The sequence below is a fragment of the Nerophis ophidion genome, linkage group LG25 (assembly GCF_033978795.1).
Source record: "Nerophis ophidion isolate RoL-2023_Sa linkage group LG25, RoL_Noph_v1.0, whole genome shotgun sequence".
NCBI classification, from domain to species: domain Eukaryota; kingdom Metazoa; phylum Chordata; class Actinopteri; order Syngnathiformes; family Syngnathidae; genus Nerophis; species Nerophis ophidion.
The window spans coordinates 2142768-2160528 of NC_084635.1; the positions used below are offsets into that span (position 1 = coordinate 2142768).

The following is a 17761-nucleotide window of genomic DNA, read 5'->3' on the forward strand; positions in this document are numbered from 1 at the left end:
AAAAGCCAGCATGTGTGATGGTATGGGGATGCATTAGTGCCCAAGGCATGGGTAACTTACACATCTGTGAAGGCACCATTAATGCTGAAAGGTACATACAGGTTTTGGAACAACATATGTTGCCATCTAAGCGCCGTCTTTTTCATGGATGCCCCTGCTTATTTCAGCAAGACAATGCCAAGCCACATTCAGCACGTGTTACAACAGCGTGGCTTCGTAAAAAAAGAGTGTGGGTACTTTCCTGGCCCGCCTGCTGTCTAGACCTGCCTCCCATCTAAAATGTGAAGCGTAAAATACAACAGTGGAGACCCCGGACTGTTGAAGGACTGAAGCTCTACATAAAACAAGAATGGGAAATAATTCCACTTTCAAAGCTTCAACAATTAGTTTCCTCAGTTCCCAAACGTTTATTGAGTGTTGTTAAAAGAAAAGGTGATGTAACACAGTGGTGAACATGCCCTTTCCCAACTACTTTGGCACGTGTTGCAGCCATGAAATTTTATGTTAATTATTTGCAATAAAAAAATAAAGTTTATGAGTTTGAACATGAAATATGTTGTCTTTGTAGCATATTCAACTGAATATGGCTTGAAAAGGATTTGCAAATCATTGTATTCTGTTTATATTTACATCTAACACAATTTCCCAACTCATATGGAAACGGGGTTTGTACTATGATTCATGCTGATATCATATTGGATCAATATTGGTTTCGACCAATACTCAAAAGGTCCAATATTGGAAGTGAAAAATACGTATTGAAACACAGCTGCCACAATTACATAGTATTGTTATAATCGTAAAGAGCTAAAAGGCTCACACACACGTCACTGTAGTCAACCACAACTTGGTTGAGTTACATGACTGATCAAAGAGTTTCCATGAACAGGAATCAGCAGATTCAGACAAATGGAGACATTGCTATCTTCATATGCATTGCCATGGCAACCTATGCCTACAGCAGAGATCAAAGGAGACCACCCGCCCCTTCTTGGGTGCAAAAATGAAGGGGCCAATATGTTTTCCTTCTCAAGGAGTCCACACAATTGTAAATGTTGGCTTCAATCAAGCATACTTTGAAATAAATCAAAGCAGAGTATGAAATTGACATCAGCTTGTATATTAGACGACTTCAAGGATGTTCAGGTCTTTCTTCCCTTCGCCTTACCAGTTAAGGATGGCCGTCATCAGTCGAAAACATTTTTTATGAAAATTCCTCTTTCATAAAGAGGTTCTCCTTTCCCTCAAACTACACACTACAGTATACACGTGAAAAAACAAAATACAAATCATAATTCTACTACAACCCCTGGCAAAAATGATGTAAAAAGCAGACTTGGAGGATGTTCATTCAGTTGTTTCATTTTGTAGAAATATTTGTGGCACAGCAGTTAAATGAACACTTAGCGTATAACAATCTTTGTGAACCCTTTTAGTCCGGTTTCAGGGCAAATCACTCTACAAAAATGTCTAATGACCTACAGTGGGGCAAAACAGTATTTAGTCAGCCAGCAATTGTGCAAGTTCTCCCACTTCAAATGATGACAGAGGTCTGTAATTTTCATCATAGGTACACTTCAACTGGGAGAGACAGAATGGGAGGAAAAAATCCATGAATTCACATTGTAGGAATTTTAAAGAATTTATCTGTAAATTATGGAGGAAATTATGCAGTGTGAATATATGGGGACGGCGTGGCGAAGTTGGTAGAGTGGCTGTGCCAGTAATCCGAGGGTTACTGGTTCAATCCCCACCTTCTACCATCCTAGTCACGTCTGTTGTGTCCTTGGGCAAGACACTTCACCCTTGCTCCTGATGGGTGCTGGTGAGCGCCTTGCATGGCAGCTCCCGCCGTCAGTGTGTGAATGTGGAAATACTATCAAAGCGCTTTGGGCTCCTTAAAAAAGGGGTAGAAAAGAGCTATACAAGTACAACCCATTTACCATCTTGACCCTAAGAAACATAAATAAATGATAAATGGGTTGTACTTGTATAGCGCTTTTCTACCTTCAAGGTACTCAAAGCGCTTTGACACTACTTCCACATTTACACACACATTCACACACTGATGGAGGGAGCTGCCATGCAAGGCGCCCACCAGCACCCATCAGGAGCAAGGGTGAAGTGTCTTGCTCAGGACACAACGGACATGACGAGGTTGGTACTAGGTGGGATTTTGAACCAGGGACCCTCGGGTTGCGCACGGCCACTCTCCCACTGCGCCACACCGTCCCTATATGTTGATTATCGGTCCTACTAAGGGGGGGCATGGCGTAGTGGGTAGAGCAGCCGTGCCAGAAACCTGAGGGTTGCAGGTTCGCTTCCCACCTATTGACATCCAAAAAATCGCTGCCGTTGTGTCCTTGGGCAGGACACTTCACCCTTTGCCCCCGGTGCCGCTCACACCGATGAATGAATGACTGGTGGTGGTCGGAGGGGCCGTAGGTGCAAACTGGCAGCCACGCTTCCGTCAGTCTACCCCAGGGCAGCTGTGGCTACAGATGTAGCTTACCACCACCATCGTGTGAATGAATGATGGCTTCCCACTTCTCTGTGAGCGCTTTGAGTATCTAACAATAGAAAAGCGGGATACAAATCTAAGCCATTATTATTATTACTAGACACTGACACCTATTTAATAATACCACTTTAACATCTGACAACAAAACATTCACACAAAGCAACTCGGTAAATAATTATGTACGACCTAACGCTCTTGTTTGAGTCACACATTAAGAGTGTTACTAAAACGGCCTTCTTTCATCTCCATAATATCGGGAAAATTTGTCCCATTTTGTCCACTATCGACGCTAAGATTATTATTCAAGTGTTCCTTACATCTCGTCTCAATTAAGGTAACTTAGCATTAAAAGATGACAGTTGGTACAAAATGTGGCAGCTAGACTTTTGACAAGAAAAAGAAAGTTTGATCATATTACGCCTATATACATATATACATACATATATACCTTTACTGTATATACCTTTATATACATATATACATACATATATACCTTTACTGTATATACCTTTATATACATATATACATACATATATACCTTTACTGTATATACCTTTATATACATATATACATACATATATACCTATACTGTATATACCTTTATATACATATATACATACATATATACCTTTACTGTATATACCTTTATATACATATATACATACATATATACCTATACTGTATATACCTTTATATACATATATACATACATATATACCTTTACTGTATATACCTTTATATACATATATACATACATATATACCTATACTGTATATACCTTTATATACATATATACATACATATATACCTATACTGTATATACCTTTATATACATACATATATACCTATACTGTATATACCTTTATATACATATATACATAAATATATACCTATACTATATATACCTTTATATACATATATACCTATACTGTATATACCTTTATATACATACATATATAGCTATACTGTATATACATACATATATACCTATACTGTATATACCTTTATATACATACATATATACCTGTACTGTATATACCTTTATATATATATATATACATACATATATACCTATACTGTATATACCTTTATATACATACATATATACCTATACTGTATATACCTTTATATACATATATACCTATACTGTATATACCTTTATATACATATATACATACATATATACCTATACTGGCTCCTGTGCACTTAATATGCAACTTTAAAGTTTTACCACTTACGTATAAAATATTCCACAATCTAGCCCCATCCTATCTTGCTGATTGTATTGTACCATATGTCCCAGCCAGAAATCTATGTTGTATGAACTCCGGCTTATTAGTGATTCCCAAAGCCCAAAAACAGTCTGCGGGCTATAGAGCGTTTTCAATTCAGGCTGCAGTACTCTGGAATGCCCTCCCGGTAACAGTTAGAGATGCTACCTTAGTAGAAGCATTAGAATAAGAAGCATACCCTTTTTAGACCAGTTGATCTGCCGTCTCTTTTCTTTTCTGCTCTGCCCCACTCTCCTGTGTGTAGAGGTTATCAGGTGACCACAGATGACGTGCTAGCTGTTCAAAGTCGGGACCCGGGGTGGACCAATTCTCTGTGCATCATTTGGAGACGTCACTGCGCTGCCGACTTGTCTCCGTTCATGATGATCCCCTGCTGGCTCCAACATGGACTGAACTCTCACATTATTAACCACATCCCCTCAGCATCCATTGCACTGGTCGCCCAGGAGGGGGTCCCCACATCTGCGGTCCCCTCCAATGTTTCTCATCACACACATTGAGTTAAGTATTTTTCTTGCCCTGATGTGGGTTCTGAGCCGAGGATGTGGTTGTGGTTTGTGCAGCCCTTTAAGACACTTGTGATGAAGTCCTTTATAAATAAACTTTGATTGATAACATATTTTTGTATGATTTTTTAAACAAATATGTATGTGTATTGATTCCTGAGCATTTCAAATCTGACAAAGTTGTCTGCTTCCATTGGCCTAATCACTGATTAGTCTGAGATAAGGCAGCCACGCCGATGAATGAAACATAAAAGATGTAGGATCTTGATAGTCCTAACTTTATTATTGGATATGTACAAATGGTGTGATTAAATGAAAACATCAGCAGTCTTGTAATGTACTGTAAGTCATCCAGCATAACCATAAACACAAGCAGCGTGTCTATTTGCATGTTCCTACTGTGCCTATGAAGGTTGGTTTATGAACATGATATCAGGCAGAATGTCCTGTAATTTACTTCCAACAATATTGCACACCAAAGTGTAAAAACAACTAGTAAGTGTGTGTAGAGTTAAAGCACTCTGCTGATTGCTGTTACACTGTAACAAAACTGACCTCAGCACCTTTTGCATTGCTTGCACTTAAGGTAGGTTGAGGACAGAGGTGTGACTTTTTTTTTCTTGAACAATCCATGTCAGAAGGCTTCGCTAGTGTGCTCCTCTGTGGTCTGCTCCGATGGCTTCAGATACATTACTAAATCCTTGTTCTCTGTAAACAGGTCAAAAACAAAATTGGGATTATATGTCTTTTCCTTCAAAATAAATGACAATGAAACAACTCTCACACACAACATTATGTTGACCTAATGAGAGTCCATTTAGGCATCTTTTTCATCCACTTTTGAGAGAACAGACACTTAAACAAATTATTCTGAAATCCCGGGTTTTACTGGCATATGATTACTATCCTTCTTTCCATTTATAACTGAACAATCTCACTCCACATCTTTGTAGCAAAAAATAAACCAAAACAAAGCAGGCTTTATAACACAAGAAGTGCTGCTGACTGTCTGTAGGCTACAGATGTGGGAGCTGTACGTTTAATCATTTAGGTTTTTCTACACAGTGGCACCTCGGGATACAAGTGCCTCATCTTACAGCTTTTGCAGGAAAGGAGTTGTGTTATGCTTCAGATTGCGAGCAAAAATTCAATTTACGAGCCTTCCTGCTGTAAAGATCTAAGCAAAATACCCGGTCTTACGCACTAGCATTAGCTTATAGCTACAAACGACATCATTTTGTTTTCCAAACATGAGCACAAAGAAAGTGAGTGCAAAGGACATTGCTAAGAAGACTTAAGAAAATAATCAAAAACATGACCGCGCGTGCAGCTTTTGTTGTTTAAAGCTCTATCGTTGGCCAAATTTATATTGCGTACATTTCGGACTATAAGCTGCTACTTTTTTCCTACAGTTTGAACCCTGCAGCTTAAAAACGGGACAGCTAATATACAGATTTTTTCCCGCTAATTGTTTTGTGTTTAATAGTTTTCTTTAAACCCAAGCAGACAACTGAAATTGTGTGTTATTGTTTGTCCATCCATCTTCTTCCGCTTATCCAAGGGCGGGTCGCGGGGGCAACAGCCTATGCAGGGAAGCCCAGACTTCCCTCTCCCCAGCCACTTCGTCCAGCTTTTCCCAGGGGATCCCGAGGTGTTCCCAGGCCAGCCGGGAGACATAGTCTTCCCAACGTTTCCTGGGTCTTCCCTGTGGCCTCCTACCGGTTGGACGTGCCCTAAACACCTCCCTAGGGAGGCGTTCGGGTGGCATCCTGACCAGATGCCCGAACCACCTCATCTGGCTCCTCTCGATGTGAAGGAGCAGCGGCTTTACTTTGAGTTCCTCTCGGATGGCAGAGCTTCTCACCCTATCTCTAAGGGAGAGACCCAAACTCATTTGGGCCGCTTGTACCCGTGATCTTATCCTTTCGGTCATGACCCAAAGCTCATGACCATAGGTGAGGATGGGAACGTAGATCGACCGGTAAATTGAGAGCTTTGCCTTCCGGCTCAGCTCCTTCTTCACCACAACGGATCGATACAACGTCCGCATTACTGAAGACGCCGCACCGATCCGCCTGTCGATCTCACGATCCACTCTTCCCTCACTCGTGAACAAGACTCCCAGGTACTTGAACTCCTCCACTTGGGGCAGGGTCTCCTCCCCAACCCGGAGACGGCATTCCACCCTTTTCCGGGAGAGAACCATGGACTCGGACTTGGAGGTGCTGATTCTCATTCCGGTCGGTTCACACTCGGCTGCGAACCGATCCAGTGAGAGCTGAAGATCCCGGTCAGATGAAGCCATCAGGACCACATAATCTGCAAAAAGCAGAGACCTAATCCCGCGGCCACCAAACCGGAACCCCTCAACGCCTTGGCTGCGCCTAGAAATTCTGTATTGTTTGTCTATTGCGCTATCTTTTGGACAAGTTTGCTCAGTGCAGCACCTCCATGTTCAAAACGTACTTCCTGTTTTTCTTTAAAACCGTCCATACCATTTCTGCTCAATGGATTATTTAATCATTTCTTTCTTTAATCGTTTTATAATATAACTAAAACATCCATCCATCTTCTACCGCTTATTCCCTTTTGGGGTCGCGGGGGGGCGCTGGCGCCTATCTCAGCTACAATCGGGCGGAAGGCGGGGTACACCCTGGACAAGTCGCCACCTCATCACAGGGCCAACACAGATAGACGGACAACATTCACACACTAGGGACCATTTAGTGTTGCCAATCAACCTATCCCCAGGTGCATGTCTTTGGAGGTGGGAGGAAGCCGGAGTACCCGGAGGGAACCCACGCATTCACGGGGAGAACATGCAAACTCCACACAGAAAGATCCTCAGCCTGGATTTGAACCCAGGACTGCAGGACCTTCGTATTGTGAGGCAGACGCACTAACCCATCTGCCACCGTGAAGCCCTAACTAAAACAATTTATACTTAATAAACCGCCCCAAGTGTGAGGTCTGTAGGAATGTTTTCATGCATATTTTTATGTGATATCGTGATGTAATCAAGCTAGCGTCGTTAGCTAATATGCTAACATGTTTACGAGTGTCTGTGTTGGTATTAACGTACAATGGCATTCTTTTCATAGTTTCAGTTTCACAAATTTGTCAGTAAATTTACCAAAATGTCACCGTGGACTTATTGACAATAGAGCCGCTCTGCAAGTGGTGCTTTAAAAAAGACTCGCCAAAGGTGGCAATACATCAAACTTAGGTAAGCATTTAAAGGACAAAACCTGCACAAAGAGTTTAATAGCGCAGTCCTTTGAGACACTTGTGATTTGGGGTTATATAAATAAACATTGATTGATTGATTGATAAATGCGCATACAGCTGTTCTGCCCTTTGCCACTTATTAGCAAAGTCAAAACTGCCCACGTAATGTAAGTGGAATTATTAAATTGTGTGACAAATTCCTTCAATTTGTGTTTTATCTTTAACAATATGTGTTTTACTTGCTACATGTCTTATCTGTGTAGTTTTAGGCATAGTATTGCTGTTAGTATTTGTTTTAAAGCACAGACCAATAGTGGCAACCATAAGTCATGAAGCATTTATCACAATGTCAATAAAACTTTCTATTAATTTCTAACAAAATCCTAGATTATGGCAGGCTACATGTTATATATAAAATTGTAAATTCTTCCTTGAGTGCAATAAGAAACATTTTTATTTTGAAAAGTATCAATATACATATTGGTATCAGGACAAGATTTTGTGAAGTGAAGTGAATTATATTTATATAGCGCTTTTCTCAAGTGACTCAAAGCGCTTTACATAGTGAAACCCAATATCTAAGTTACATTTAAAGCAGTGTGGGTGGCACTGGGAGCAGGTGGGTAAAGTGTCTTGCCCAAGGACACAACGGCAGTAACTAGGATGGCACACGTGGGAATTGAACCTTCAACCCTCAATTTGCTGACACGGCCACTCTACCAACCGAGCTATGCCTGCAACTCCAATTCAAGCTTTAAAGGGGAAATGCACTTTTTTTTCTTTGTTTCTGCCTATCATTCACATTACATGCTATGTTAACTGACTGAGCTGGTAAAAGTTAATTCTAGATCTGTGATTCTCAAAATGTGGTACGTGTACCATTAGTGGTACGGAACCTCCATCTAGTGGTACACCACTTGATTAAAGAACAATGTTTTATGTTCCTATACTCTAACACAAGGTTACAGATCAAACTTGGTGTCATGTGACAGTGACCAAAAATATTAAATATACTTGCTAAATAATGAATACTTAGGCCTACTAAGCTACTGTATATTAAAAGTAGCAGTTTATCGTCAGTTGTACTCAGCCTGGTATAAGATACACTTTTATGATGATGAGCAGTTCCGAGAAAATCAAAAGTCAAAATGAAAATGTTGTGACTGTTTACTAGGGCTGCAAATCTTTGGGTGTCCCACGATTCGATTCAATATCGATTCTTGGGGTCGCGATTCGATAATATATCGATTTTTTTTTCGATTCAACACGATTCTCGATTCAAAAACGATTTTTTCCCGATTTAAAAGGATTCTGTATTCATTCAATACATAGATTTCAGCAGGATCTACCCCAGTCTGCTGACATGCAAGCAGAGTAGTAGATTAAAAAAAAAAAAAAAAAAAAAAAAAAAAGCTTTTATAATTGTAAAGGACAATGTTTTATCAACTGATTGCAATAATGTAAATTTGTTTTAACTATTAAAGGAACCAAAAATATGACTTATTTTACCTTTGTGAAAACATTGGACACAGTGTGTTGTCCAGCTTATGAGATGCCATGCAAGTGTAAGCCACTGTGACACTATTGTTCTTTTTGATTATTTTTATAAATGTCTAATGATAATGTCAATGAGGGATTTTTAATCACTGCTATGCTGAAATTATAACTAATATTGATACTGTTGTTGATAATATTCATTTTTGTTTCATTACTTTTGCTTTATTTTATGTGTGGTGTTTGTGTCTCCTCTCAATTGCTCTGTTTATTGCAGTTCTGAGTGTTGCTGGCTCAATGGAGTTGGATTCCATTGTTATGGTATTGCTGTTTACTGTTTTGTTGGATTGATAAAATAAATAAATAATAATAATTTAAAAAATACATCCATCCATTTTCTACTGCTTATTCCCTTTCGGGGTCGCGGGGGGCGCTGGTGCCTATCTCAGCTACAATCGGGCAGAAGGCGGGGTACACCCTGGACAAGTCGCCACCTCATCACAGGGCCAACACAGATAGACAACATTCACACACTAGGGACCATTTAGTTTTGGCAATCAACCTATCCCCAGGTGCATGTCTTTGGAAGTGGTTAGGGTTAGGGTTAGGGTATTTTTAAAAACCGATTTTTAAAAAATGAGATTTTTCCCCACACTCCTACTGTTTACCCAATGTGACGCCTACCACTCTTGCTGATGTGAAAAACAAGCAGAAAATTGCCATGAATATTCATTCACACTTCCACTAACAACAGTGACCCATCTTAAGGTTTTTATCGGTGATCAGGTCGGAATAATACTCACTTCAGAAGCTGTTCCAATTCCCGCTTTATTCTGGTGACCACAGGTGGGCCTTGGTATGCTAAAGCCGTATAAATCTGAACCAGTGATGCGCCAGCACGGATTTTTTCCATGGCGTCCCGTCCACTGGCCACGCCGCCAATTCCAATAATTGCTATTTTACCTGGAAGAACATGACAAACACATTTATTTGATGCATCTAAAGAGCAGGAAATAAAGGGTCTACCTTTGGTGAGGCTGTACATTTCTCGGACTGCATTTGTGGAGATGTCCTTCAAAGGCTGCCCACTAAGTCCACCAGCCTCAACCCTATGAGGATTGTGTAGCGTCTCAGGCCGGGACACAGTAGTGTTGGACACCATTAAGCCATCCACTCCAAGCTGGAAACACAAAACACACAATTGTGTGAGTGGAGGGAGTGACAAACATGCCTCTCTCTAACTTTTATGGCCCTCTAATACTAATAATAAATACCAGCCCCCTAAAAAAGGAGGGATGGAAAAATGTTGGCCTCTTCCATTAAGGTTTGTCTTCTGCTCGCTCCGTTGAACAAAGAACACTGCGGTGTACTTTCTAAAACCAACCTGTTCAAGTAGCGCTGAGGTCACAGTGGGGGGAAGGACGATGTAATTTTACTCCATCTTTGGTTACCCTGGAACAAGCAGCTTAATATAGAGTGGAAATTCAATTTACTAACTTGGATGGTTCTAGAGCAAGATCCGTAAATCGAAAAGTGTGTATAGTGAAACGAGTTTCTCAAACAATGTAAATATGAATAATGGGTTCCAGCATAGCCAAAAGTACATTTTCAATAAGGTAAGATAAAGTGCGATACATTACTGTATATCAAACAAACATAACAAGAAGGTGAGGAATTAGCTACAGTATCTCTATATAAACAAGCTAAAACAACAACAGTGATAAGCTAAACTGACACCCAGAAGTCCCATTGGTGCCCTCACAAACAATCAGAAATCACAAAAATCCTTAACTCTCACAACCATAAATCTACAATAAGGAAAATCCACTTACAGCACATTAACACCGGCGTAGGAGCACTTTACAAGAAAAGACAGGAGCAGATGGAGGGGGAAAGAGGCGCCGTTGAACAATAGTCTTCTCCTCCGCTGTGAAATGAGTCAGCTTTGGCAATAATTTCCAGAAAAGTCCAACGAAATCATCACAATTAAATCTTGCTGTGGTACGATATCAACTTCCTCAATCTCTTTGATATGAGCAAGGACAAAATGCCTGCCAGCAGGACACAAGATGAAAGGCTGAAGCGTTTGTACACAGCGGCATGGTTTGCACAAAGAGGAACACTTGGCCTGATCTTAAAGTTTATAAACCAAAATGTTTGCAAATGGAGGTTGGTAAATAGAGGTCCTACTGTAGTTTGAAAACAACAAACGTCTTCGAGCAAATTTGCTGCGCTGCACCAAGGCAAATGGAAGAGTGCTTTCGTATTTTCACTTTGGATTGGATTTTTTTTTCTGTGAGATGGTGACTAAGAATATAAGAGCAACATGACGTTGTAATGTTTAGTTCTAATGTTGGACTGAAAACACTAGTTCTTACCAATGTGGGATGAGTTCTGTGCCTGTTATAGGAGGAATGCACTTTTTTTGCCAATCATTCACAATCCTTATGTAAGTCAAGCGCACATGTTTTTCTTTTTTATGCATTCTAAATCGTCAACACATGTTAGCAAAAGTCAGCTAACAATGGAGCCAATTGGATTTGCTCTATTCCGCCTGCAAAGCGCCCAAAAAAACATCCCCAAACCTCCATCAAGATTTTATATACATGCTGTAAATATAAATGTAATGTTTTAACATTCATAATAACATGTAATATTTATGATTTTCGGTCATTTAATATTTATGCTTTTCGGTGTATTATTTTTTACAGATGCATCAAAAAGTTAGCTTTTCCTTCAACAACAATACTGATCATGGCAGACTTCATGAGCCACAACAAAGACTACTTTAGGACAACTGATGATGATCCAGATCCTCATATTTTTGAGCCTGAATATAAGGAAGATGGGCTATAAATTTTAGAAGTTGAGTGCTAAACAAATCCAGCTTTAGTGAAACACTTAGCATCATGCAGCAATGTTGCTAAGCGCTGAATAAGAAATACAAACGATGGACATAATAAAACAATCGCTTGCTGTACAATGCCTACTCTCACTGGAATGCCAACTGATGGGATGTTTTTATCGTACGGTTTGGATGAAGAATGAATCATAATCCTTCCGCAAGTAAAAAAAAAAAGGTGGCCAAATTTTTTCTCGTCATACCTGGTTTAATTTTAATGACAAAGTTGACCAACTTCTCTGTTAATGTCCACAACTTTCCACTATCCAGGTGAGAAGCATTATTTATAATTTATAATCAACTTTTACCAGTTCAGAAATGACGCAGCAATAATAGTTCAGTACATCAATATAGCAGCATGAGCTAGTTAGCTATCTGGGATCGTGGTACCGCTAAAAATAGTTCCTTGGCGTCAGCGCTTAAAAAACAACAATATCGCTAATACTTGGTTAACATTCAGGTCACAAGATGTAAATATATTCACATTACCTCCATTGTTAGCTGACTTTTACTAATGTTTATTTCCCAGTTTAAAAATCATGTGTTCTTGTCTTACAAGGACTGTGAATGATAGGTGAAACTCCCTTCCAAACTAGTGCAGTTTCCTGTTAAAATTTTTTTTTTTTAAACCAATGTCTATACCAGTGGTTCTTAAACTTGTTGGAGGTATCGAACCCCACCAGTTTCATATGATAATTCACCAAACCCTTCTTTAGTGAAAAATAAAATGTTTTTTTTCCCCCCAAATTCAAGTCAAAGTTATGTGTTTTTTTACTGGTGCACAAAATTAACCATGCTTGAACATCACCTTTTTCAGAGAACAAAACCAACACAGTGCATGAACTCTCAACAAATGACACACCTGCAAATCAGTGTGACTTCTGCGGTTGCCTTTGAGAGACCAGTTCAGATATGCGTGGCTTCACCTTGACTAGTGCCACTCTCATGTCATTTAAAATGATGAATGATCAAATAAAATGATTTATCTATTTTCACAGCAAAGTCTGTTCCTTTTTTCGTTTTCCACCCAGACATACAAAACGAGTACGCAGCTCGTGAAAAACAAGATTTTTTGTTATTGTCATTGTAAGTGGGCTATAACACTTATACTAGAAAATAATCTCATGGAAATGACAGCTGTCATTTGATTGTAATAATAAAACATTTAATGTGTGATTTAGTCAGGTTTGGGACAGGTGTGCTCACATGTGCTCCACTGAATGCTCAAGGAGTTTTTGCGTTTGCTGAGGCATATGGACAACAAAAGGGAACATTGTTTGAGGGTATCCATAAGACGCTGATAGGGAGAAGTTTTTATTTACACAATGAGTGAGGTATGTCTTGACCTCCGTGGCGGAAGCTCCGCCGAACCCCTGAAGCTGACTCCCCGAACCCAGATTAAGAACCAATGGTCTATACACACAACCACAACCGGGGTTATTCTGTTCACATTTCAGGTTTATTTGTCTAATAATTAAGTTATATTCCTACAGACAAGGTATGAAACATTTCATATCACAGTTATTGTGACCAAAATGTTCATGATTATTATCACAGTATTGTTGAATATGTTTAAAACACAATTTCAGTCAATACAGATATGTAACACAATATACAGTAATTGATGGGAGATGGCTGTCATTAAATCTTTAATAAATGCATGGGCTGCGAATAGTCTGGATCTCAATCCATTTAAAATTGTGTGGTGGAAATTAAAGAAATTGGTAAATGGTAATACTGCAACTAAGTTTTGGTAAAGCGGAACATTATCAGCAGACCTATGTAAGTGTCAATATATACCTTGATGGTGCAGAAAAAAGACCATCTATTTTTTTTAACCGATTTCCGAACTCTAAATGGGTGAATTTTGGCGAATTAAACGCCTTTCTGTTTATCGCTCATGTGGTGATGACATCAGAGGTAACACACCCACCATTTTCATTTTCAACACATTGTAAACATTGGGTCTCAGCTCTGTTATTTTCCGTTTTTTTGACTATTTTTTGGAACCTTGGAGACATCATGCCTCGTCGGTGTGTTGTCGGAGGGTGTAACAACACTAACAGGGAGGGATTCAAGTTGCACCACTGGCAAGAAATCTGCCGCCAGACCCCCATTGAATGTACCAGAGTGTCTCCATATTTGACCGGCGATGCTAAGACAGACATGGCACAGAGATGTATGGATAACCTGCAGATGCATTTGCAATGATAAAGTCAACGAAATCACAAAGTTGAGTTTTGTTGACGTTGGTGACTTATGTGCTAATCAGACATATTTGGTTGCGGCGTGACTGCCAGCTAATCGATGCTAACATGCTATTTAGGCTAACTGTATGTACATTTGAAACTATATTACGTTTCCTTCCACCCACATTTAATGCGAAACAAACACTTACCAATCAACGGATTTAAGTTGCTCCAGTGTCAAAAGATGCGAAAGTCCTGATCATTTGGTCCGCACATTTTACCGGCGATGCTAACGCAGCTATTCGGCCATGCTATGGCTATAAATAGCGTCAATAGCAATTCGCTCAAATAGCTTCAGTTTCTTCTTCAATACTTTCATACTCCAACCATCTGTTTCAATACATGCGTAATCCGTTGAATCGCTTAAGTCGCTGAAATCCGAGTTTGAATCCGAGCTAATGTCGCTATATCTTGCTGTGGTATTCCCATTGTTTGTTTACATTGGCAGCACTGTGTGACGTCACAGGGAAATGGCCAGTGTCTTCGCAGAGAGCGAAAATAAGGCACTTTAAAGCTTTATTTAGGGATATTCCGAGACCGGTAAAATTTTTAAAAAAACTTCAAAAAATACAACAAACCACTGGGAACTGATTTTTATTGTTTTTAACCCTTTTGAAATTGTGATAATGTTCCCCTTTAAATTAACTAAATCCAATAGACCCAAGTTACATTTCCTGGGAAAAAACATTAAATATTGTTCTGGCTATTTCAGAAACATATTATTTTAATTTGAGTGTTTGACAATGTTTACTTTATTCCATTTATCAAAATAAAGTTTATTCTTCCATCCCTTCTACAAACAAATAAAGCACAAAATAAATGTTTTGTTTACATTAATGTTCTGAAAATTGTCTGTTCAAATGACCCAAATTGCAAGTGAATTCCCATGGTTTACCATTAATTCATACGAACTGTGTAAATTCAAAAAAGTTTACCTATTAAAGCTAGCTATCCTTTTAATTATAGATCATTGCTATTAAAAGTGGTGGCCTGAGGGCAAAATCTGTTTCACTTCCTTTGAAACATTTGATGGCCTGTATTTTGCCTTAAAAACCAGGAGTGAGTTCTGGGTCAGTTTTCATTGGGCTGTGGTTGAGATTTTAGGGTATGGGATTAAAATCAAATGTCTTACCTCAGTCACAACGTCAGCAATGTCCTTTTTGTCCTGGGTGGTGAGGTCAGGAGCAATCTTGACCAGGACAGGAGGCTTGTGTTCTCCCTGCAGGCCATCGCGCTCCTTCAACACCTACAAATACATGACAACGTGCGTTACTTCAGTGATACTTCCATTTTCCTAGGATTCCTTTTCGTCCAAAATGATTGTCCAAATATGTCAGGGCTTTTGTTTTGGTTATTATAACGCGAAAAAAGCCAATACAAAGAATCCCAGGCAAGTCTGTGACTTTAAAGAATGGATAGTCTTTTTTTTTCTTAAGAGACTAGGGCTGGGCGATATGGCCTTTTTTTTAATATCTCGATATTTTGAGGCCATATCGCGATACACGATATATATCTTGATATTTTGCCTTAACTTTGAATAAACTCTAGATACATATAATGTGAATTGTGAATTATATTTATATAGCGCTTTTCTCTAGTGACTCAAAGCGCTTTACATAGTGAAACCCAATATCTAAGTTACATTTAAAGCAGTGTGGGTGGCACTGGGAGCAGGTGGGTAAAGTGTCTTGCCCAAGGACACAACGGCAGTTACTAGGATGGCGGAAACGGGAATCGAACCTGCAACCCTCAAGTTGCTGGCACAGCCACTCTACCAACCGAGCTATACCGCCCCAGCAGTATAATGATTCTATGTGTCTACATTAAAATATTGTTGTTCGTGCTGCATTAATAGAGTGGTTCTCAACCTTTTTTCAGTGATGTACCCCCTGTGAACATTTTTTTAATTCAAGTACCCCCTAATCAGAGCAAAGCATTTTTGGTTGAAAAAAAGAGATAAAGAAGTAAAATACAGCACTATGTCATCAGTTTCTGATTTATTAAATTGTATAAAAGTGCAAAATATTGCTCATTTGTAGTGGTCTTTCTTGAACTATTTGGAAAAAAAGACATATGAATAACTAAAAACTTGTTGAAAAATAAACAAGTGATTCAATTCTAAATACAGATTTCTACATCATCAACTTAAAGTGTCCTCTTTGGGGATTGTAATAGAGATCCATCTGGATTCATCAACTTACTTCTAAACATTTCTTCACAAAAAAAGACATCTTTAACATCAATATTTATGGAACATGTCCACAAAAAATCTAGCTGTCAACACTGAATATTGCATTGTTACATTTCTTTTCACACTTTATGAACTTAACTTTATATTTTGTTGAACTATTATTCAATAAATATATTTATAAAGAATTTTTGAATTGTTGCTATTTTTAGAATATTAAAAAAAATCTCACGTACCCCTTGGCATACCTTCAAGTACCTCCAGGGGTACACGTACCTCCATTTGAGAACCCCTGCATTAATATATGCTCATTTTAAACTTTCATGCAGGGAGGGAAACCACAACTAAGTCAATTGACCAAAAGTGTATTTATTAAACAGTTATTAAGCAGTGGCACAAACATTCATGTCATTTCCAAACAGAAAGTGCAAGATTGTCAGAGACATTTTAAAACAAGCTATTAGTGCACTTTTGTGCATGATGTCACGAAGATGATATATCATAGCAACACTAAATTAAAGGGCACTTTTTGTACAAAACGCTACTACAATAGTTAAAAACAAATAAAGTGCACTTTTGTGCATGATGTCACACAAGATATTTCAATAAGTGTCACATAAAAATGAGCTGCACATCAAATAGTACATGTCCTACGGTGTTGATGCGGGAATGTGGTGTGGCACTGAACGGAAATGTTGACATGCACAGTTTAAAGCACTCTTTATCTTTAGCGGGGAGACTTTTCAAATGAGGCTGCAAATTAGCAGTGCTGCTACTTTTTGCAGCGACGCTTTTGCCGCATGATTGTTCAACATATTCCCGCTTGAAGCCAAACCACCACTAGACTATGGACCACGTGCTGTTTTTCTTGGGAACTAATTCTTCCTTCATTTGTTACTAGATTCGCACCTTCTCTCTCTCGTACTACCACTCGCAACACACCGTTAGCATCACAGCTAATGTTACCCATGTCGCTACCTCTCTGCTCGGGGAGGGCGTGTGACGTCGCCCACGTTACAGTAAGTGATGTATGTAAGAAGGTGCGCTTGTTTTAAGTCTCTGTGAGAAGGAGAGACAAGAAAGAGGGAGAAATGCATGCAGTTTGATGCCCGCAGCTAGAAGCAACTGCGTGAGAACGTATACTCGAATATCACGCTATAGTCATTTTCTATATCGCATGACAAACCCACGATATATCGATACACTCGATATATCGCCCAGCCCTAAGATGTTTACCTTATCCCAATAAACATTTATTCAGTATTTTAACATAAAATCAAGCACTTTTTTCATGTTTACTGGGATAAGGTAAACATCTGTTCAGTATTTTAACATAAAAGTGTTTGATTGTGAGGCACTAAAAGCCACAAAATGTAATGGG

The 17761-nt window shown here is 39.1% G+C and overlaps 1 protein-coding gene and 1 long non-coding RNA gene across 5 annotated transcripts in view; both read right to left on the reverse strand.

Annotated features, from left to right (window-relative positions):
* The window catches only part of LOC133543205 (uncharacterized), a 41152-nt gene extending 36681 nt beyond the window's left edge, over window positions 1–4471 (reverse strand). Inside the window, exon 1 of the long non-coding RNA XR_009804341.1 lies at window positions 3992–4471. This is a non-coding gene — a long non-coding RNA (uncharacterized LOC133543205). The remainder of the gene's footprint in view (window positions 1–3991) is intronic.
* A 105-nt stretch (window positions 4472–4576) lies between these two features.
* dhodh (dihydroorotate dehydrogenase) overlaps window positions 4577–17761 on the reverse strand; it is a 69413-nt gene continuing 56228 nt past the window's right edge. For all 4 annotated transcript variants that reach the window (XM_061887723.1, XM_061887722.1, XM_061887721.1 and 1 more), the window contains 4 exons: window positions 15325–15438; window positions 10068–10221; window positions 9845–10004; window positions 4577–5027 (listed from right to left, as the gene is read on the reverse strand). In XM_061887723.1, the coding sequence (XP_061743707.1) occupies window positions 4967–5027; window positions 9845–10004; window positions 10068–10221; window positions 15325–15438 (489 nt within the window). In that variant the 3' untranslated portion in view covers window positions 4577–4966. The remainder of the gene's footprint in view (window positions 5028–9844; window positions 10005–10067; window positions 10222–15324; window positions 15439–17761) is intronic.